A 23975-nucleotide genomic window follows, 5' to 3' on the forward strand; every position below is an offset into this window, starting at 1 on the left:
ATATAATCATGTTGAGATCTCCATGTCATCACCTGCTCTGTAAATTTAATCTCCAGAACTTTTCTCTTCTCGTATACTCAAATTTTTACATACAGTGGTGTCTGTGACCATCTGACATAGCTTTGGACCAGGGTTCAAATCTCAATCTGGCCATTATGGCATGGTTAATTTTCTTCCCCAGTCTTCACAATACCAAGCTTGTGCTCAACTCTATCTCATACTTATACAAAAAGTGGACTTACAACTCCACATCCCTATCTTTTTCAAAGTGTTCGTTTACATAGCTAGCCATTCTTTAATACCGGTAAAGCTTAACAGTACATCATCAAACCCTGGCTTTTGTATTTTCGAACTGAAGAGGAAGTCAGTATAAAAGTAGACTGACTAACACTCACACTTTAAAAATGTTTGGTCAGACTCTTCTTTATTTCATAGTCTAAATTTTCAAAATCTGAGTAGACAAGCATGGACATTATTAAAGAAACTAGGAAGTTGTGACGAAGCAAGTTGGGATATTTTTACTTTCCCTCTTGTTTTGCCTTCTGCCTCTTTGAAATTCATTTTTTTGTGTCTGGTTAACTACCACCATTAACATATGTGAGTATTATCTGCATTTTCATAAAAGAGAAAGGTTGGCCCTCAGTTTTAAAGAATATAACACCAGATCTAATTTTGTGCTTAGTTTTATGTATGTAATTGAGTTTCTAGTTTATTTTGACTATTCCAAGTTAATATCTTTCATTACAGAGTGAAATCAATAATTGTTTCATAACTTAAATTCTACTGTTGACTTATAAACAAATATAAATTCCGTATTAATTATAAACATTTGGAAGAACAACTAACAGTATTCTTGAAGTATTTATTGGCACTAATTGAAAACATGTTAACAAAGCCAGCCCTTAATTAATTAGAAAGTAATTACCAGTTTTGTCAGAAGTATTATTTGTGTAACTGCATCTGTTAATTTCATCATTTAAACAGATAATTCGGCCCAACCTTTGTAATAGAAGAAACTGTTAAAAGGAATGAACTTTTTGATGTATTCAGTTAATTTAGTGAGTTAAGTTTTAATTGTAATTTCTGTAAATTAAACTTTGAACAATGCGTAGTTTCAGCACCTGTTATGCAAAGATATATAAGAGCCTGACCTTTGGTCACAAATCATTCAGTCTGGGGCTGAGTTTCAGATGAACCTGTGTTGGTTAGAATGACAACAATGCATTAACTTAACAGTGAAATAAGTGTAACACAATTAGGCTATGTATTAAAACAATGACAGTGTCTGTTCAATACATAATGTAATATTCTGCAAGATTTGTGAACTGTGTGGTTAGGTTTTTACTGCTCATAAATATTCAACAGTAAACTATCATAGCTGTATGCTGACATATGCCTGCAAACTATTAATGAGGCTTATCAAAAGCTAAACAATAGTGCACTGGCCATGTAACTGTGTATTATTGGGGGGGGGGGGGGGGTTGTGAAAGAACTGTGAAATGCAAATGTGCACCTGTTGGCTACATCATTTAAAGTAGCCAGTGTTGAACTTCCTCCCCCCCCCATGTTTCAGCCAGTATAGCAACTCAGTATGTCAACATCTAAAACAATCAACAAGGAAATAAAGCAGGTGAAAGTCACAAAGTGGGACACTCAGACAAAGGAATAAGACAACAGTCTGAGACCTAAGATTCTCCCAGTGTACACAATACCCAAATAAACTATGGATACAGAGTTGGGTGACATTGTAAACAGCTGCTGACATTTTGACAGATGCACCTCTGTCATTTTTAAGGCAAAACTACAGCAAGTGAGTGCTACGCACATGCACACACACACACACACACACACACACACACACACACACACACACACACACACACTAGTGCCATCACATGACAAAGGATGATAAACGTCAGAAGTCAAACTTAATAACAGTGGATGAGATAGTATTAAATCTGTTCCTCATTTTTATGACAAGGGAGAGAGCAGGTCTGCATGAGAATTTAAACGAAAACCTCTATCTCTATTTATAAGGTTACTTGCTAACTTAACACCAATTGCTTCCTTCACAACAGTATCCCAAGAGCTGGAAGTACATGTCACAATGTGCATGTTGTTATATTCAGTAGGATGACTGGTGACTGACAATGTTCTGAAATAGTAGATTTCCTCAGCTGTTGTAAGAGTGTGACATTTGTGCTCAGTACATCTGTCCTCCACATTCCTGATAGTTTGATCAAAATACAATATGCCACAACTGCGAGGAATATGGTAGACACCTGAGGTGGCAGGGATAAAATACAGGGAGCGAAAGGCTATTTACAATTTGTACAGAAACCAGATGGCAGTTATAAGAGTCGAGGGACATGAAAGGGAAGCAGTGGTTGGGAAGGGAGTAAGACAGGGTTGTAGCCTCTCCCCGATGTTATTCAATCTGTATATTGAGCAAGCAGTAAAGAAAACAAAAGAAAAATTCGGAGTAGGTATTAAAATTCATGGAGAAGAAATAAAAACTTTGAGGTTCGCCGATGACATTGTAATTCTGTCAGAGACAGCAAAGGACTTGGAAGAGCAGTTGAATGGAATGGACAGTGTCTTGAAAGGAGGATATAAGATGAACATCAACAAAAGCAAAACAAGGATAATGGAATGTAGTTTAATTAAGTCGGGTGATGCTGAGGGAATTAGATTAGGAAATGAGGCACTTAAAGTAGTAAAGGAGTTTTGCTATTTGGGGAGCAAAATAACTGATGATGGTCGAAGTAGAGAGGATATAAAATGTAGGCTGGCAATGGCAAGGAAAGCGTTTCTGAAGAAGAGAAATTTGTTAACATCCAGTATTGATTTAAGTGTCAGGAAGTCATTTCTGAAAGTATTCGTATGGAGTGTAGCCATGTATGGAAGTGAAACATGGACGATAAATAGTTTGGACAAGAAGAGAATAGAAGCTTTCGAAATGTGGTGCTACAGAAGAATGCTGAAGATTAGATGGGTAGATCACATAACTAATGAGGAAGTATTGAATAGGATTGGGGAGAAGAGAAGTTTGTGGCACAACTTGACCAGAAGAAGGGATCGGTTGGTAGGACATGTTCTGAGGCATCAAGGGATCACCAATTTAGTATTGGAGGGCAGCGTGGAGGGTAAAAATCGTAGAGGGAGACCAAGAGATGAATACACTAAGCAGATTCAGAAGGATGTAGGTTGCAGTAGGTACTGGGAGATGAAAAAGCTTGCACAGGATAGAGTAGCATGGAGAGCTGCATCAAACCAGTCTCAGGACTGAAGACCACAACAACAACAACTGCCTTATGCAAACTGAGACCATCCTTGATGGAACTTAAAAGGACTCTCTCTTAGTTAGTGTTTGAAAAACACATATCCAATCATATTTCTGCAAAATACCAGCAATCCTGTTGGAAATGCTCCCTGCATAAGGCAAACATGCCACAGACTTCAGTGCCACCTTGGTATTATCATCATGTGCATGGTTGGCTGCTAGTGCAATGCGTGTTTGATCTGTCTTTCACTACAACCATTTTGAAAAAGAAGATAACCTCAATATGGGCTGACTCAGCTGACAAACTTACCGGGTCCAAGACAACATGGGCCCTGTGAACCAAGGTATGAAGTACCTCTTCACATTGAGCCAGATGATGACTACTATCAGCATGTAGAAACAAGATGTGATTAAGCTTCCTGTAAATGGCATGTCCCAAGTCACAATGAACCTTTGTCCTCTTCACATTGAGCCAGATGATGACTACTATCAGCCTGTAGAAACAAGTCAATGTGATTAGGCTTCCTGTAAATGGCATGTCCCAACTTACAATCAACCTTTGTCCTGATCAGCACATCAGGATAGTCACCTTGTCTACACCATCATGAAACAAATATTCAGGTGGGTTGAATTCATGTGTTCTAAAAATTCATTCAAATTCTCTCATTGCCATGAGGCCAAACAGCAAAAATATCATCTACAGATGTTAGAAAATATCCATGTTTAAAAGCTAGTTACTCCAATGCATGTTACTCAAAGTCTTCTATAGACAAATTGGCAATAACAGGTGATAACGGGCTTCCCATTTCAACTCCATCTGTCTGCTTATTAAACTGGAGATTTAATAAAAAGTACATGGAATTCAACAAATTTCAAAATCTGAAATTACAATGAAAGCCAGACCATTAGCTGCTTACAGGTGTTGATAAATATAAACAGGGGACAGTTGAAAATGTGTGCCTCAACTGGGACTCAAACTCGAGATCTCCTGCTTACATGGCAGATGCTCTATCCAACTGAGCCATCGAGGACACAGAGGATAGTGCGATAGCAGGGACTTATCTCTGGCACGCTCCCTGTGTGAGACCCACTTTTCCTACTTACTGTCCACACACTACATTTGTAGTACCCCTGCCCGCTACACTCATTACTCACGGCAGTCAATCTAGCGATTCCTGTAAGAGTTCAAGCAATGTGAGTGCATCCATACTGAAGGAGGTCACTGGCCATTAATCCTTATCTACAAGAAGATTTGTTCTTTTGGACATGTCTGAAAGAACAGATACCATCTTCATATAGATAAGGCTTACCAACCAATGATCTTCAGTACGGATGCACTCACATTGTTAGAGCTCTTACAGGAATCTGTAGATTGACTGCCATGAGTAATGAGTATAGTGGGCAGGGGCACTACAAATGTAGTGTGTGAACAGCAAGTTGGAAATGTGGGTCACACGGGGAGCATGCCAGAGACAAGTCCCTGCAGTCACACTATCCTCTGTGTCCTCGATGGCTCAGTCAGATACAGTGTCTGCCATATAAGCAGGAGATCCCAGGTTCAAGTCCCCATCAGTGCACACATTTTCAACTGTGCCCATAGATATTTATCAATGTCTGTAAGCAGCTAATGATCTGGATGTCATTGTAATTTCATTCTACGAGGGCTGCAAGATCACCAATCGTATCTGTCCTTTCAGACATGTCCGAAAGAACAGATACCATCTTCATATACAATGTCAAAATAGGTTCATTTATTAAAAACAAAACCTAAACTCAATTAACTGTAACGAATCAGACAGGGGGTACAGGAGGGAAGAGAGAGACCACATCAGAACTTAATCAGAGAATAAGAGTCATTCAACATATTCCCTATAATCAAAGTAAGAAATCTGCTGAATTCTTAACATGATACTCATACTAATCTACTAGTGGGCTCAATAGTGTAGCAAGAGGTTTTGGTATGCAATATGTTGGAGCGCCAACGTTACCACAATCGGCCTCTGAGTAACCCCATCTTTGTGGACCTTCAGAAAGTTATATAACCTTGGAGGACAGCATACTAAAAATTAAGACTCCTGATATTCTCCCATGACAAGGAACTTTTCTCCAGGAGGCTGTTAGTCTTTCTTTTTGTACTCTTTGTAGGATCAGCACCAATCTTCTGATATGCTGAATCAAACAGTAAACACTACATCTTTTGAATATACTCCTACTGGATCAAAACAACTGCAGCTCTAAACCCCTAATTGGAGGAAATTTATAATTTATTGTTGCTTGTGGAGGCTGGATAACTCTGCAGCTGTAGAGTGAAACTGCAATATGCATTGTAATTTTTGTTGAGATGTTTCAATGAAAATATTGTCCCAATGTTTGCCAAAGTTATGCATCATACTAATTCTCAAGTCACATCAAGCAACATCATGAAAGGATCCATCACACTCATTGACAGTTGAATTTTGCTTCCAAGCAATTGTTTCAGCTTTATTTAATGATTTGTACAAAAATTATGGCTTTTTCTTGAGATCTGTTGGACAGTAGTTCAGATTGCAGTCTGAATGGGAATTTCATTCTGTAACTGCCTGGCATTTGGCAAAGTTTTAATGCTTTCTTGGCATCTACATCATGATGTTCTGTGATAAGTCTTGCAGAGAAAGCTGTTGACAACACAGCTTTATATGTACTAGGGAAATGTTTAAATTTTCCACCAACTCCCAAGCATTTGCCAGGGATTCATTTTATTACTTCTGTTAAATAGGCTGGTTTTAAACTACTGAAATGTTTCCTGGGTACCTCCATGATGGTTTTGCTGAATAATGCAATACATTAGCTGGAGGGTAGGCTGTTCCTGTAAAAATGCTTTTTTCCTGTTACCTGTATCTTGAATTGAAAAACTCTATCTCTCTTTCCAATTTGGCATCCAGCTATACTGTGTACACGTTGTATCATTGACTTCTCCTTTTTGGTTTGCAGCTGAGTGCTGAAAACTCAACAGTAGGCTACTTGTCTCCACACTACTAAATGAGAGAACTTTCTTATTTCATAAACCACAAATATTATAACAACTTTTTACTCTGGAAGCAGCTTCAAACAATTCTCTGTCTGCTCGACAAGTGTATATCAAATAAATTGTCAACAATCAGTGTCACAGTTCATAGCAGCCCCTTCAAACTCAAATTTCATTTGTTCCATGACTTTTTCATGCATTGTCACAGTCATCTTCTTCCATGGAAGTTTGTGTAGCTCCAAGGCAGGGGTCCACAGCACAGAGAAAATATTACAGTATTAGGAACAACAAGTGTGGCCAAACATGAGCCACCAATAGCGTTGCCCTGCCCAGTAGCAACACCATCTCCATTGCCATCTGGTTAAGATACACCTACAGAGAAATCCCACACTCAACATTCATGTCCCACCTTCAAAACTAACTTAATTTCTTCAGCAATTCATGATCATCATTTGTTGGTCCTAAATACACTGTGCAACACATCACTTTAACAAAGTGGTGTGTCACACTATATATGCCCTACCTGAGATGAATGATGCCATCTCTGTTACAAAATCTACAAAACTACATAACCATAATACTTACAAAACTTGTTAGAAAATTCTTAGGTAATGCATTACACATAACAGGTTTGTGGAGTATTAATTAATGCCTTCATATCTATAATCTCTACTGTTTCTTTCCATTTATATGCTCAGTACCACAAGCTTAATTTAATCAGACTTCTTTTTCAGTTTATATAACATACTACCAATTTTAAGAGAATGTATAAGCTTTCCCTTTTATTATAAACTTTTGAATCTATTTCTATTTCTATTTGAAGATATAATCAGCTATTAGCATCTTGATGTTAATTCCCTTTCAGTGTAAGAGAGGTAACATGTATGGTCCTCTTACTTAATCTTTCTTAGGCTAAGTACCACTACAAAAGTATACATTAACACAACCATGATGTTTCCCAAAAACAAAAACAAACATAATATCACCAATACTAAAATTCTTTTCAAATATACTATATGCTACTTGACCTCAAACTCATATAAAACTTTACAAATGAATGAAGGTATATTTCTCTTTATTTGTCCCCAATTAGCACCAGCAATCATATATTTTGAACACACTTATGCCATCCACTGACAACAATCCCTTTCTGATACTGAACCTGACAAGTTACATAGCTCTAAACAGTAACACTCACAAACTGCCCAACTAACTAGATTTCTCATCTGCTATTGTTTCTCATACACACAAAGCTCAGACATTTTCCTTTATATCATTTACGTAGTACCTGTAATTAACAGTGAACTACTAAAAGCAGTAAAATACATTTATCTCTCACAACTTGGGAATCAGTCAAATGAGCTGTCAGCATCCTAACTCTGTAGGAATTCAGCATACACTACCTTCCACAGAAAGCCAACTCCTACATCGTTACCTAAACTACTGACAGAGGTGATTCTTTATACTCTCCTTGTAGTGTTGATTCATACTTTCTACATCTACATCCATACTCCGCAAGCCACCTGACGGTGTGTGGCGGAGGGTACCCTGAGTACCTCTTATCGGTTCTCCCTTCTATTCCAGTCTCGTATTGTTCGTGGAAAGAAGGATTGTCGGTATGCTTCTGTGTGGGCTCTAATCTCTCTGATTTTATCCTCATGGTCTCTTTGCGAGATATACGTAAGAGGGAGCAATATACTGCTTGACTCTTCGGTGAAGGTATGTTCTCGAAACTTTAACAAAAGCCCGTACCGAGCTGCTGAGCATCTCTCCTGCAGAATCTTCCACTGGAGTTTATCTATCATATCCATAATGCTTTCGCGATTACTAAATGATCCGGTAACGAAGTGCGCTGCTCTCCATTGGATCTTCTCTATCTCTTCTATCAATCCTATCTGGTATGGATCCCACACTGTTGACCAGTATTCAAGCAGTGTTTTTGGTTCACCCATACATCCAATCATTCCTCTAATTTATACATGGGTACATTACCCTAATCTAGTATGCCGTCCTCCTTACTATCTTTAACTTAAGAAATTGGCTCATTCCTGTTGTTTAAATTATGTTTCAGAGTCCTGAACTCATGCTTCTAGTAAATTCCCTTGCACTCCTCTGTGAACCTATTCACTCTATTCATTGTTCTTGTTTACTACTTCTATGTACTTGCAGTGGTTCCACCTGCTTTATTTCTTCATTTGTTGCTCTCGGTATTGATGTACTGCATTGCTATACTGGCTGAAAAATGGGGTTTGTAATTTAGACACTGACTACTGTAAAATAATATAGCTGACATATGCACAGTTGTGCTGCACAGTCTTTTACTTTCACTGTTTACACAACCCCCTAATAATACACATTTAATATGGCCAGTGCACTATTGTTTAACTTTCCATAAGCCTCATTAATAGTTTTCAGGTGAACCATCCACATATTGCTACAATAGTTTACTGTTGAACATGTATAAGCAGCACAAAATTAGATCTGGTGTTATTTATTTTAAAACTGAGGGCCAATATTTCTCTTTTATGAAAATACAGATTATACTCATGTATGCTAATGGTAATTAGTTAAAATTGAAATAATGAATTTTAAGGAAGCAGATGGCAAAACAGGAGGGGAATTAAAAATATCCCAGCTTGCTTCGTCACACACTATGTGCTATGGTTATTAGTACTTTATTCTCATATTTTAATCATTTACATGTTAGCATGTCAGCTAATGTTTTTAGTCTGAGATTCTGTCCTCATCTTTCTCCCCATTAAATTTGACATGACTAACATCTAGTAATCTTCATAACAATTTGTAAACCATTTGGGGATAATGCCACTTGATCCACTATTTGCACTGAACTTAAATATACTCACAACTTGTGTAGTGTATGACGAAATACCTTGGAACACAATGGGCTGTTTTCATCTAACCTACAATCTCATTTTTATGTGATATACTTCTTTAAAATGTTGACAACGTAGAGGCCTTTTGCTTTTCTTTTCATAGGTCTGCAAGAAATACTTCTTTTGGGTGTGCTATTCCCACTATTTTGTAAGGGTCTTCATATCAATTGAAGAATTTGCTTGTTTTGTGTTTTAGATTTAAGCCTAGGTGACAGCCTATCCCTAGCAATAAGGCATATAATTTAAAGTCTGACACTGCCACATTTTTATCATACTGGCACAATCTGTTCCTTGCATGTTTTCTTAGATGGTATTCGATATTCTGAGTTCCCTCTTTCTTGTCTCCTCATTTCTCTAATGGCCAATTAAAAAACTTTAACAATGGTTCACCAATTAAGTTCTATTTCTATTGGGGATAATTCTGTCGATAAGTGTGGAAATTCGTTTAAGATGCTTTGAAACTCTGGTGTCACCTGTGCCCAAGTAGTATGTTAGCTTGAACAGAATATCTGACATAACTTTCTAGTCTCTTTCATCCTGTGTGTTGATGGGATGGACTGCAGATGATATTTAGCAACAGCAGTTGTTTTATTTCTTCCCATTCAATGAATTACTTAGTTATCCAAACTAACTGGGGGACATGGATGTTCAGAAAACCAGTTTATGTCGATAATCAAAGTGTATTTTTAGTCATCAACCATACAATATCGCTGAGCACCTGACATAATTGCTGTCACAAACTTTCATCTGTAAATTAAGTTTATTTCTGATCATTATTAATGAAATGCCAGAACCCATCAGAACACACAACTACAAAAATAACAATGAAACAATATAGTCAATAAAGAGGTAGACACCAACGGAATTGATGATATTGCATTGAAGACAGGACTTGAAAACATAACCTGATAATGGCTGTGCTGCTGAAATAGGCCTATAGTTCAAATAAAAAGATAATACCCATAGCAGCATAACTGATTGTACAAAATTTATTATATCCTTGAAAGACGTTCATTATCCAGCAGGCCCAGAAGACTACAAATAGCACAAATATTTATAATAAAAGAATCTCTTTTATCATTGCAAAAGGAAGTACATTAGAAAAGTATGCATTATAGCATAGTAAACCAAAAAATATGTAATACATATGCATTTTGCATGTGCAGTACATATGTATAGAATTGATACTTCAAAAAATCCTTATTTTTCTGGTACTGGTCACTCTCCTCTTGAGCTTCAGACCATTGTAAGGCAGTATCTAAGCATGTAAATGCTTCAGAAGCAGCTGGTACATTTTTATCTCCATTTTCTGAAACACTAGTGTGACATGCTGGCAATGTCAGCTTCATCAGTGTTGAGGTTTACTATCCTACATGACTTTGTACCTTGGGATCTGCGTCATCAACATTAATCTATTCTTGAATGTTTTCTTCATCACATTCAAGGCAACAGAGTTGTTTTAGCATGTTGAGTATTACAGATATATCATTCTGTTTGTTATTTTCAATTTAACTTTGAGAACTTTCCATCAAAACAAAAATTTTATTTCAGGTTTTTTTCAAATTTGTTCCTTTATACTACACGATGCTGTTCTAAGCATGTAGTATGCATCTTCAAGGCAACAGAGTTGTTTTAGCATGTTGAGTATTTCAGACAAATCATTCAGTTCGTCATTTTCAATTTGACTTTGAGAACATTCCATCGAAACAAAAATTTTATTCCAGGCTTTTTTCATATTTGTTCCTTTATACTACATGATGCTGCTCTAAGCATGTAGAATGGATCTTTCAAATCAATATTTTTGAAATTTCTTAACAGACTTTCTTCTCATTCCTTTTTTCTCTCTAACAATAACTTTTTATGAATTCTTTTCTGGAGTACCATTTGAAAGTCCCATGCCTTGATCTATGAGCTGTAATAAGGAGAAGATATCACATGATGGATGAACTGGTGCACTGTCAAGGAGCAGCAATGTTTTCTCCATTTTGCCATTCTTTAACTGAAGAGCTTTTACATAGAGTCCAAAAACGCCCATAAACCATTCCATAAAAACCATAGTATCCATTCAAGTTCTCTTTTGTGGCATGTATGGGCATATTAATGTGTTTGAAACAATGTGGTTCTTACTTTTACCAATGATGAGCATTGGCAGTCAGTGGCTACCAGTTTCATTAGCACAAGATGAAGCAGTAATGCAGTCCTTATTTATTTTAGGACCAGGTTCTGCTAATTCACAACATGAAGCAAGAGTTCTTTTTGGCAAAAATTTCCAATTGAGCCCAGTTTCATCAGTAATGTAAATGTTTTTGGGGGCATAATCTTCTTACCTCAATACACCCCTTAGTTTGGTTTTGAAAGAATCAACAAACAGTATTCCTCCCTGTATTTGAAGTTCATGAAGACTGTGTCTTGACTGAAAGAGGTTTAACCACCCAATGCTTCTTCTAAAATTCGATGGCCCACCAAGATTTTCATTAAATTAAATTGTCTTTCCACATAGAATGGAACCAGAGATAGGTTTCCATTGTGAACCTTCTTGTAAAAACGGTATGTAAATAGTGTCATTTAGATCAACACTCATGGCAAGCTTCATAGTTTTATGATTTGTTAATACATCAGAGGAATCAAGCTTTGATATAAAATTTGTGGTGCTCATCTTTTTCCCCATGATTATCAACTTGCCAGCCTTGTACCCATTGGATAACTTGCTTTCAGATTCACCTCTGTCCAAGCTTTTATTAATTTCTTCTTCACTCTCATAGAAAGGACAGCATGTTTATGTTTAGGCATTTTATATCACATGTTTACATTACGCAGCAAAGGGTGACACATACAAATGATAGTAACAGAGCACAAATGGGACTAGTACAGTTGGCAACTTGGAACTGGTCTGATATGAAGGGCAGGGGTGGGGGGGGTGGGGGGGGGGGGGAGCATAGCAGGGGGAGAGTGGCACAGACAAGCTAGTGAAGTTCAGTTAAGTGGTTGTTCACTTGACCAACATTTAGGTAATTGATGTTCTACTGAACTTAGGAACTGTGACCTGCCATCAGAGAGTAATCCACGTGGTTTACCAACATCCTCAAAATATTCATGTGAACAGTTAATTACTGTACGGTTATTGGTTACCTTTATAGTATACAGTTTGACACATTTTGACCAACACTCTAGTAACACAAATACATAGTAAACCCCTCCTGTTCCTTTTGGTAAATGTCAAAAAAATCTACAGCTGTTAAATCATGCAGTGCCATAGGTATAACCAGATACCACCTGTATTTTACTCAACTGAAATCTTTAACTTTCTGATGCAAGTCACAAATCTGTAAAACTCAATTAGCCATCTGAACTAGGTTTTTAAAGAAGCAGAACTTGATGATGTGTTTCATGCATTTCTGTATTCCATAGTGTCCATACCCTTTATGTATGAACCATAGCAAATCCTATCTTGCTGATTGTGAGGTACATAACTTCCAAGATTCTTCACACGCACACACACACACACACACACACACACACACACACACACACACAAACACACACAGATTCCTTTTCCAAAACAAAGTACCTTGTTGTATTATCCACCTAGCTTTTATTTTATTTGATAGATTTTTTTGTGAACAAGAAGTACACAAGTTACCTAGATCTTAATCTGTCTGTATTTCTTCCCTAATTCTTCTTGCCAAGATACACAATCATTATTAGTGTAGTTAATCAACAAGACACTGACTGTAAATATCACTCCAGGACCTTCTCTTCTAGTCATTAAACCCATCCATAATGGTAATCTGGATAAAACATCAGCGACCACATTCTGAGAACCATTGACATGCTGTATTTCTATATGAAACCCTTGTAGGAAAATGACCCAACATATTAATCCCCTATGAGACAGTCTGCTTTCGACGGCAAAAGATAAAGCTTAGTGATCCATTTATACTATAATATTTAATCCACATATAAGCATCTGAGATTTATTTAATCTCATAGTACTGCCAACAATTCCTTATCTGTGGCTGTGTAACTCAGCTCATGCTTGTTAGGGCTTCAACTATCAAATACTACAGTTATGTGTTCACCCTTTCTGCAGCCCCAATCCCCTGCTCCCAAATCATATCCTGATGCATCTGAGCCACTTTTAAAAGGCCGATGCACTTATGGATGACCTAAAATATGATCATTCACTACAGCTTGCTTTGCCTTATTTAATGCTTCCATTGCACCATTGTTCCAGAACCATTTGGTCCACTGTTTCATCAACCCTAGTAAATGCAAATCATTCATAACTTGTTCTTTTATGAAATGCCTATAAAATCCTGCTGGGCCTAAAAACAAATGCAGTTGCTTAAGGACTCTCTCTGATAAGCCAAATAAGTTCATAATCTGGTTTTATACCTGTCACTCTCAACATATACCCCAATACTTTTAACTCATCTATCCCAGAATGTGATTTTGTTAGCTTTATAGTTAGTGCTACATCCCTAAAGCTCTGTCCAGGGCACAGGTAAATATTGCTACTGATATATTTAGGCCAAATGGCAACAACTTAAATTGATAAGATTTTCCCTCAAAAAGAAAGGTTGAATAAGGTCTTGAATCTTTGTGCAAGAGTACTTGTCAGTACCCAGTTGTTAAATTAATCAAACTGAAAAATTTTATCTGTTCAAAACGAGACAGTAACTCTTCTTCAATAATTGGTCGATCCCTTTCCATTGCAATACATTTAAGTTCTTGCACCTAAAACTATGTGCACTCCTTCTGTTTCTTTACTAGTAATAATGAGTTGTTGTAAACACTGTAACATGGCTCAGTGATACCACTGTCAATCATTTTATTGATTTCATCATGGATGGCAGTACATAAACTCATTGGAACACTGGTTGGTTCACAAAAAGAAAAGTCTTCTTGGTTTTTATTTTATGACTACAGACTTAATCAACAGTTACTTCTGGTTTCTCTGAGTGAACACCTTTATATTGTAATAATATGTTCTGTAAATCTCACTTTTGGTCTTGAGTTATTATTCCTAATTTGTGTGCTTTCTCACAAATATTCTTTATTACCTCTATTTCTCCCATTAACTGGTCATCCACTGCTATAGCCTTCACTGTTGCCACTATATGAATATGGACTACTGTTCATAATTTAGATTTAAAAGCAAGTGTATCATTTGAGAATAACATTTTAGAAGTTTTATTTGGGAATTCCTATGTTACCATATTATTCTTGGAATCTGAAGATCCTCTGCAGTTCAAAAGTCAATCTAATCCCACAAATATGTTAAAATTCAAGCCTCATACTACTAGTAATATTTGATTGCAAACACAGTCATTGAAGTTTATGAACAACCGCATTTCCTCTTTAATCACCCTTCCTTTATTCACCATAATGACCACTATAATACTCCCATCACAGGAAGTACACAGCACAGATATTTCCTTGGAAGAAATAAAGTTAATTCCTGGGTATAAATGATGTTTCTCTGCCTGAGTCTAAATGTATTTTCACAGATGATCATGCAAGTTATTTCTTCCTTTCATTTTTTTTTTTTTTTTTTTTTTTTTTTTTTGCATAGTAACCAATTACATGTTGAAACTGAGAATTTTAGAGCCACCAGTTTCTGCTTAAATCCTGGAGCTGCCCCCTGTTCCAGAACATCCACTATTTTCTGAGGGATCAATCACTAATGACTGATTCCCCAGAGCATACACATTGTTATTAGTGGGTATGAGTGCCTGATTATTCAGACTGGATGATATAACATTATTTCACTAATTACCTCTGTGGTTATTTGATTACAGTCACTATGCTTCCTTACTTTTCAAAGTATACTTCCATTCATGTGTGGAAACTTGGACAGATAACGATTTTCTTCCTGATATTCTATTATCATTCTGTAAGTACTCTACCTGTTCCTTATTTAATGTATCTAATCCTTCCACAGAAGTTAACAGATCATTTACTGGTGTCCAGCCCCTGTACTGAAATTCTTTTCTGACACGAAAAGGCAACCTTCTAACACTCTGACCAAATGACTTTCTTCCAGTGGTTTGTCTAGATATTTTCACCTAGTCAAATGCCATTCAGTATAATTCTTGTACATATCCCAACTATTGTTTAATACTTCAAGTCTAGGAATTCCAGTGCCCATTTTTCTTGGGTACTGGATGACCAAGAATCGTTTTTAAATTTCTTTTTAAAATCACTCTAGGAAGGGAATTTTAAAACTAAATCAATTCTTTCTTCATTGTCCCAGGAATTCAGTAACAAACTTGAAAATACTCTAGAAGTATGTGGGATAAAGTTCGCCTTCCAGCTTAAACTTAGGAAACTGTTTGGATAAGTTTGTTCCTCCAATAAAATTTAGTTCTTCTGGTATTTCTGGTGAAAGCCAATTACTTTAATTAAATTTCCATTTACTTAATTCCTTTTTGTTTTATTAAGTTCCTCACAAGCTTTCATACTACCCCAGTCTGATTTTTTTATGAATCAACTGTGGACAGTGAGCACTGATCAGTGAATCATTTCTTGTACCTTTCAAGTAATTGATTCATTTACCCACTCCTCCCAAGTTGAGGAAGTCAAGCCTGGTGAAGCTGTTATATCTGAATATTTACCCTGCTCTAACATGTGTAATTATAACTGTGTGTCTGATATCTGCTAATTTAGTGTTGTCAACCTATGTTCAGTCAATTCTATTTTTTTATGCTATAATCTAGCACATTAAACTGTTCCAAAACCTCATTCCTTACAAGGTCACATTGTTGTTTTTCTCAGCATGTAAATCTTCCTGTACAGTGGATAAAACTATTTTCAAGTTGGTTATTTTTGTGCTTATCTCTTGTTTCTCTTTACAAGATTACTAGATATGCTATTTGAGGCTAGCATTTATGGTATCTATTTTTGCATTTAAATCCACAATCAAAGTGTCAGACTTAGTACTGAGCTCTGTCCATAATTCAGTCTTTGCAATATCTAGCTTAGTGCCAAGAACTCTTCTTAAATCTCCTGCTATTTGTTACCTAAACTTTATGTTCCACACCTAGAACCACTCTTGTATACTACCATCCATTCTTCTATTTCTCATAGATACTAAAAAATAGGGGGGAAGGGGATGTTGAATAGTCACTGTGAAAAGAGCTAACGAGTTGTCTGTTGGCCCAGTATTCCAGAACCGAACAACACAAACTTTTTAGCCAGACACTCACTTCTAATTCATCACACTGCACAACACCATCCACAAAGGCATTATTTTTTTTTCAAATACAGCTTGCCCATGAGTTTTAGTGGTGCTCAGTGTGCTGAGTTGTTGGTGCAAAGTTGGATCGTCACAGTGGCATGAAGTTGCTGTGGTGGTGCCCAGTGCCAACGCTGGTACTAGATACATCGCCAACATAACTGCAGTCAGGTGGTGTGTGACGATATGGAACTGATGACTTAAAAACAGCCACCTGATACTAGAATTGTCGGTCTTCTATATTGTAGACTCATATTTTATTCTGAGTAGTAATTGTTGCCAAGTAATTTAATAGTGATTTCTCAGAAGCTAAATTTCTTCTTTTCTTTCGGTACCACTGAGGAACTTCAAGTTTTCTCCTCAACAGCTCAATTCTTCATAAACACTTCTCAAATGTAGCAGCATTAATGACTGCTGCACTAAGTAATCTTTACAGGTAATCTCATAGTCAAGAAAAACACCTTTATGAACTGAAACTTAGTATGACAAAAATGACTAATTTCTTTCACGTATCTTGGTAAATTAGTACAGATTCGCCATCCTGAGATGGTCCCCACAAATGGGCTGTTTCCTGGGTATCCATTTGACAGTTTTGCCGAGTAAAGCAATACATTAGCGCTGGAGAACAGATTGTGTCTTGACTTGAGAATCTCTGTCTCTCTCTCTCTCTCTCTCTCTCTCTCTCTCTCTCTCTCTCTCTCTCTCTCTGTCTCTCTCTCTCCCATTCAGCATCCAGCTACACTGTGTATATCTGTATTGCTGATCTCTATTCCCTTTTGCCATACTGCTGATTGCTGAAAACTCAACAGTAGACTACTTCTGTCCACATTACTAAATGAGCAACTTCCTTCCTTTGTAAACTGTATATACTAAAACAAATTGTTACTCTGGAAACAACTTCAAACAATTCTTTCTGTGCTTGACAAGTGTACCTCAAACACATTAGTAACAATCAGACCCTACTAACACAAATTTCTTTTGTTCTGTGATTCTTTCCCGCATTGTCATAGCCATCTTCTTCCACAGAGGCTGGTGCAACTCTGAGGCAGTGGTCCACTGGATGGAGAAAACATTAAGAACAACAAGTGTGGTCAAACATGAGCCACCATTTTTGTCGTCCAATTGAGTAGCTACACCATCTCACTGCTATTCAGTTAAGATGCACATATGAAGAAACACCATTTTCAACATGTGTCCCATTTTCAAAACTACATTAATTTCTTCAGCAGTTGATGATCAACATTCATAAGTCCTAAATACATTGTGCAAGACATCACTTTGCAAAAGTGATATGTTACATTATACTACCTCCTGTTGTTGCAGGAGACATGTTGATGTTGACTGGAGCACATCCACCCAAGAGTAACAACAACTGAGAAGACTGCTTTACATTAACTTAGAGTTGATCTGGATGCTATTTTACTTGTGGACAAGAGCAATGTTACAGTTGCTTTGGATAAGCAGGATTATGTTCTTAGATATGCAGTGTTTACTCTCTGATTCAGCACATTGCAGGATTGGTGCTGACCTATCAAAGGGTGTTGGCAAAACGAATAATAACCCCCTGAAGAAAAGTTCCTTATCACATGAATCTATCAAGAGTCTTAATTCTTACTGTGCTGCCCTTCCAAAGATCCATAAGGAAGGCATTCCTCCTAGGCCAGTTGTGAATAATACTCGTGATCTGATGTATCATGTAGTAATGTATCTTGCTGCTCTTTTGAGCCCACTTGCAAGTCAATATGAATGTCACCTTAAGTACTCAGCAGATTTCTTGTATCAATTAGAGAGAATGCATTTGAATGACTCGGTCAAGTTCTGATGTGGCTGCTCTCTTCACTCCCGTTCCCCTGTCTGACTTGTTACAGTTAACTGAGGCTAGGTTTGGTTTTGAATAAATGAACCTATTTCAACATGTGTTGAATTCCATGTACTTTTTATCAAATAACCAGTGCTTGAGCAGTGAGATGGAGATGTGATGGGAAGCCCATTGTCACCTATTATTGCCAATTTGTTTATAGAAGACTTCAAGAACAGATGTTGGAGTCAGCACCTTTGAAACCAGCATATTTTTTTAGATATGTAGATGATGGTTTTATTGTTTGGTCTCATGGCAGTAATAATTTGAATGACTTTTTGAAACACCTGAATTCAATCCACTTGAATATTTGTTTCATGATGGAGGTGAAATGGGATGGCTGCCTTCCCTTCCTTGATGTGTTTGTCTGGAGGAAGTTTGATGGTACATTGGAACATGCTGTTTATACACTGAAGAGCCAAAGAAACTGGTACACCTGCCTAATACATCATGTAGGGCACCCATGAGCATGCAGAAGTGCCACAACATAATGTGGCATTGACTCAACTAATGTCTGAAATAGTGGTGGATGGAACTGACACCATGAATCCTGTAGGGCTGTCCATAAATCTGCAAGAGTATGATGGGGTGGAGCACTTCACATTGCATGCCATCCCAGGTATGATCAATGCATACATGTGTGGGGAGTGTGGTGGCCAGCAGAAGTGTTTAAACTAAGAAGAGTGTTCCTGGAACCACTCTGCAGCAATTCTGGACATGTGAGGTGTTGAATTGCCCTTCTGGAATTGCCCAAGTCCATCAGAGTGCACTATGGACATGAATGGATGCAGGTGATCAGACATATCACCTGTCAGAGCCGCATCTAGACATATCAAGGGTCCCTTATCACTCCAATTGCTCATTCCCCACACCATTACAGAGCCTCCACCAGCTTGAACAGTCCCCTGCTGACATGCAAGGTCCATGGATTCATGAGATTGTCTCCATACCTGTACACGTCCATCTGCTTGATGCAGTCTCAAATGAGACTCATCCGACCAGGTGACATGTTTACAGTTATCAACAGTCCAATGTTGGTGTTGACAGGCCCAGGTAAGGTGTAAAGCTTTGTGTCATGCAGTCATCAAGGGTACATGAGAGGGCGTTCAGCTCCAAAAACCCATATCAATGATGTTTCGTTGAATGGTTTGGGCACTGACACTTGCTGATAGCCCAGCATGGAAATCTGCAGCAATTTGTGGAATGGGTTGCACTTCTGTCATGCTGAATGATTCTCTTCAGTTGTCATTGGTGCCATTCTTGCAGGATCTTTTTCTGGCTGCAGCAATTTTGGAGAATTGATGTTTTACCAGATTCCTGATGTTCATGGTACACACGTGAAATTGTCGTACAGGAAAATCCCTAATTCGTCACTACCTCAGCAATGCCGTGTCCCATAGCTTGTGCACCTACTATAACTCCACATTCAAATTCATTTAAATCTTGATAACCTGACATTGTAGCAGTAGTAACCAATCTAACAGCTGTGCAGACATTTGTTGTCTTGCATAGGCACTCCCAACCACAGGGTCATATTCTGCCTGTATTTGAATATGCATGCCTACATGAGTTTCTTTGGTGCTTCAGTGTAGAAAGCCTACTGACACTGACCTGTATCTACAGGCTGATAGTTGTACTGTCCAGCTCGATGTGAAGGATTACTTCATACCTTGGTTCACAGGGGCCACATCATCTCAAACTCTGAGAGTTTGTCAGCTGTGCCAGCCCCCCTTGAGGTCACCTTTCACCAGAATGATTGTAGCAAAAAGCAGATCAGACATATATCTCACTGTCAACAAATCATGCACAATTTAACAAAGAAATCTGCCAAACAACCACACAAATTGAGAAGTTATTTTATTATTGCTACCGATTTTGGCAATTCAATATGTGATCTTCAGGCCCCATATGCACCTCTCAAAGTCATCAATACTGGCATGATGGGGCCATCTGTTTCTGGATGTTGTGAATTCTTACATCAAGTGCTTCTTTCAAAGACCTGACTGCAACTCATCTGCAGCTAAGTTGCAGTCAAGCCTTCAAATGAAGCACTTGAGGTCAGAATTCACGGCATCCAGAAACAAATGGCCCCAGGATCCCAATATTGATAATTCTGAGACATGCATTTAGGCCTGAGGATGGCATATTGATTGTTGAAACTGGTAGTGAAAATAAAATAAAATAAATTCTCAACTTGCACTGCCCTTTCTTCGAATTCCTTTGTTAAATATTTGACTAGCTGCTGTCCCACATCCACAAACATGCATGAGGTGAGTGATGATAATACCAAGGATGCACAAAAGACTATGGCACTTTTGGCTTATGCAGGACTGATGGTATTTTGTGGAAATATCATGTTAAATGTGATTTTTTACCACTGTCTAAGATTAAGTTCCTTTAGATTCTATATTGGATGATTTTTGTTTGCATAAGACAGGTGTCTACCATATTCCTTTCAGGTTTGGCATGTCATAAATTGGTCACACTGTCAGAACTGTGGAGGACTGGTGTACTGAGCATTATGTCACACAAAATGCTATTGTGGAACATTGTCTTGGTACTAATCATTGTATGGAATGTAACAGCATGGAGATTCTGACATGCATTTGCAGCTATTGTGATAGTGTTGTTAAGGAAGCAGGTGAAATTAAATTAGCATGCTATCTTATAAACAGAGATGGAAGTTTCTGTTTAAAATCTACATGGAATTCTGCTTTCTCCCCTGTCAAAAGACAGAGAGAAAGAGTTAATGTTACCTCACCTGCTGGTCATTAATGTTCACTATCAACAACTTCTGATGTCAGTATCATTGGTTGTGTGATGGTGCTAGTATTTACAGTGTGTTATCTTTCCAGAATTTCTCTGTAAAGCAAGGTTTTGTGCAGCACTTGCTTGTTGCAGTTTTGCCTTGAAAGTGCCAGTGTGAACCTGTCAAAATGTTGATGATTGTCAACAATGGCATCTGGCTGCATCCCTGTAAGTTATCTGAACAAGATAATAATTAAAATGAATGCCACTGCTTCACATCTGGTAGCAGCATCTAAAGCAAAAAAGACAAAGTGCACACAATCAAAGTGAAATTAGAACTCAGAACTCTAAAACCTAAAGCCACAAAAACCAAATAATCCCTTCCCTTCACTTGCAAAGAAATCTGACCAGCACTAAAACATGCCAAGCCAAGTAAAGCTCCAGTGTTTAACAATATTCACCTCAAACTTCTAATAAACTGAGGCAAATATACAACAGTTTGGATGACTTATTTTTTCACAGACTTTATCCAAACTGGTAATATACCACAAGAATTTAAATGCTCAAAGATTATTACTGTATTACAACCTGGCAAATCACCTAATAGCTGCTTCCACCTGAATAATAAAATCACCAGAAGAAACTCAACATATAGTTCAAAAATACTATTCTTACTCCTGATAAAACACCATAGTATCTGGGGATGATCCCTAACAGAACTTTATCTTTCAGGGAGCATCTAACTAAAACACCTGAAAAATTGAAAATAAGAAGCATCATTCAAAAGCTTTGTGATACAATCTGGGGATCACTGGCATCCCCCCGACATTCATCTGTTCCATATCTTATCTTCTCAACCACTAAATATCATGCCCCAGTTTGGCTTAACTGCCCCTTTTGTACAGAAGAAAGATATCCAACAAAATAATACAATGAGATTGATTACTGGTGTTACCAAATCAGCACCTACAGAACAAGCTGCTAAGCCACATTCCATACCCTCAACTGTGACACATAAAATAATGCTCTCACAAATGAGTACAAAAAGATCATGGATAGTAAAACTCTACCAATCCATCAAGATATCAATGATGTAAACCATAGCAAACTCTGCTCTAGATCATCACCAACAATAAAAGCAATAGCCACTGTGGAAAATGAGTTCAATCTTACTAATGCATGGACTCAAGAGTGGACTGGACAACAAAATAATAAGAAGCTGAGTATCACCCAAAGACTTCTAAATTTGATTTGCCACATTAAAAATAGTTAATGATAAACAGAATTATTAGAACCCAGTATGGCAGATGCTCATATTTGTTGCACAAATGGGTTAAGCAACCATCTCCACTTAGAGACTGCAGAAAACCACAGATCTTTAGACACATTGCAGAAGAATGTACTGAAAGATCATATGAAGGCAGATCAAAAGATTTCCTGCTAGCGACTCCACAAAGTTGATAGATTATATAAACTTTCTAGATTTTTTAGTAAGATTTTCTGTTGTATGTATTATGCTCCACACTCTGGGTAAATTCCCCCCTGCCTCCCCAATGTATCATAAAGCCATATGATAAATAAATAAAACAAATTTATTTCATACCTGTATCTGGACATGTTGCATATTGTATACCACAGAAATTTCTCTCAGGTCGAATGCACATGCTGTAGTCCTGATTAGATAACTGTAGGCCAACTTCTGGATCATAATTGAATGATTTAACTTGTCCTGTTACTCCAGTAAAATACTGAAGACATCCTGATTCAGCTACAACAACATAAATTAATTACTTAGCATTGTTTTTTTCCAGATTCAATAGTTTATCATACCAACAGATTAAAGATAAGAGAGGCAAGAACAGCTACAGTTTAAAATTCTGAGTTGTCAGTCAGGATAGAAAAGATTTCATTCTTCTTCTACATTTTACTGTGTCATTAGTAAGGAGCTAAGAACAGAATAAATGACTATAAGTAACTTACACAAATCCTAACATGTTTATTCCTTAATTGATATTTAATATTTCCACTAATAAAAACATGACTTTAATTCTGCAACAGAAAAAGTGATTGGTATGCTAATTAGGGAATTTAAATTTAGCACTCAGGTTCTCCAGAGAGCAAAATGAGTATTATTTAATTCATCCTGGAAATCTAAGATGAACCTATTTCCTGTATTTGATCCATTCATTTTCTGCTACATTTGATAATTTTTTCTTGATATTTTATGGTCATGGTGCCCTCTCCCTTTACTGTCTCCTTCACATGTCCCTCTCTCTTGTTTATGAGATTTTCATACCTAGTGTTAGTTCACTTTTTACACAAACCAATTTATCTCTGTTCTTGTATATCCAAATGACTGGATACCATCATTCTTCATTCCTGAAGAAGGCACTAAAAAACGTTTGATCTTTTCAAGATAATTTTAAATTAAATTAAAAAATCAATACAGCATATGCACTCAGGCCATACAACAATATATTACCTTGTTGTTTTATTAAAGCATGTTAGATAGCATATTCATAACAAATATGAAAATAAATGAGTTGGAAATGTTTGTTTCATAATACTGTGACATTTGCAATGGCATGCAGTATTCTGATACTGATTAATGCACTCTAACCATTTTACATGAAACTTACCTCTAAGCGGTGATGAACAGGCTATTTGGCTGACTCTCACTTTCCACCTTCTTGAAAATGTGGGGCCACTGGTTACAAACGTTAGGGCAATTGGACTAATTTGGCCCTCATTGGCATCAACATACACTGAAATATAAATAGAATCCAACAGAGTCTATAGTCCAGAAAATCAGTGTTAGTAACACTTCCATGAGAACACAACAGAGAAAGCATCATGTAACATACCACAGAATGTCAGGACCATTTTTGAGACAGAACAGTATTGGTACATTCAAATGGGAATGCATAATCCAGTGAAAGAAGAAAGCAAAA

General features: G+C 37.2%; 1 protein-coding gene across 1 annotated transcript in view; it reads right to left on the reverse strand.

Moving 5' to 3' along the window:
- Positions 1–23975, reverse strand: part of LOC126481737 (uncharacterized) — a 138938-nt gene that overhangs the window by 36721 nt on the left and 78242 nt on the right. The window contains exons 6-7 of the mRNA XM_050105692.1: positions 23664–23789; positions 22628–22792 (exon numbers count right to left, since the gene is read on the reverse strand). Coding sequence (XP_049961649.1) covers positions 22628–22792; positions 23664–23789 — 291 coding nt within the window. The remainder of the gene's footprint in view (positions 1–22627; positions 22793–23663; positions 23790–23975) is intronic.

Source organism: Schistocerca serialis, chromosome 5 (assembly GCF_023864345.2).
Source record: "Schistocerca serialis cubense isolate TAMUIC-IGC-003099 chromosome 5, iqSchSeri2.2, whole genome shotgun sequence".
Taxonomy (NCBI): Eukaryota; Metazoa; Arthropoda; class Insecta; order Orthoptera; family Acrididae; genus Schistocerca; species Schistocerca serialis.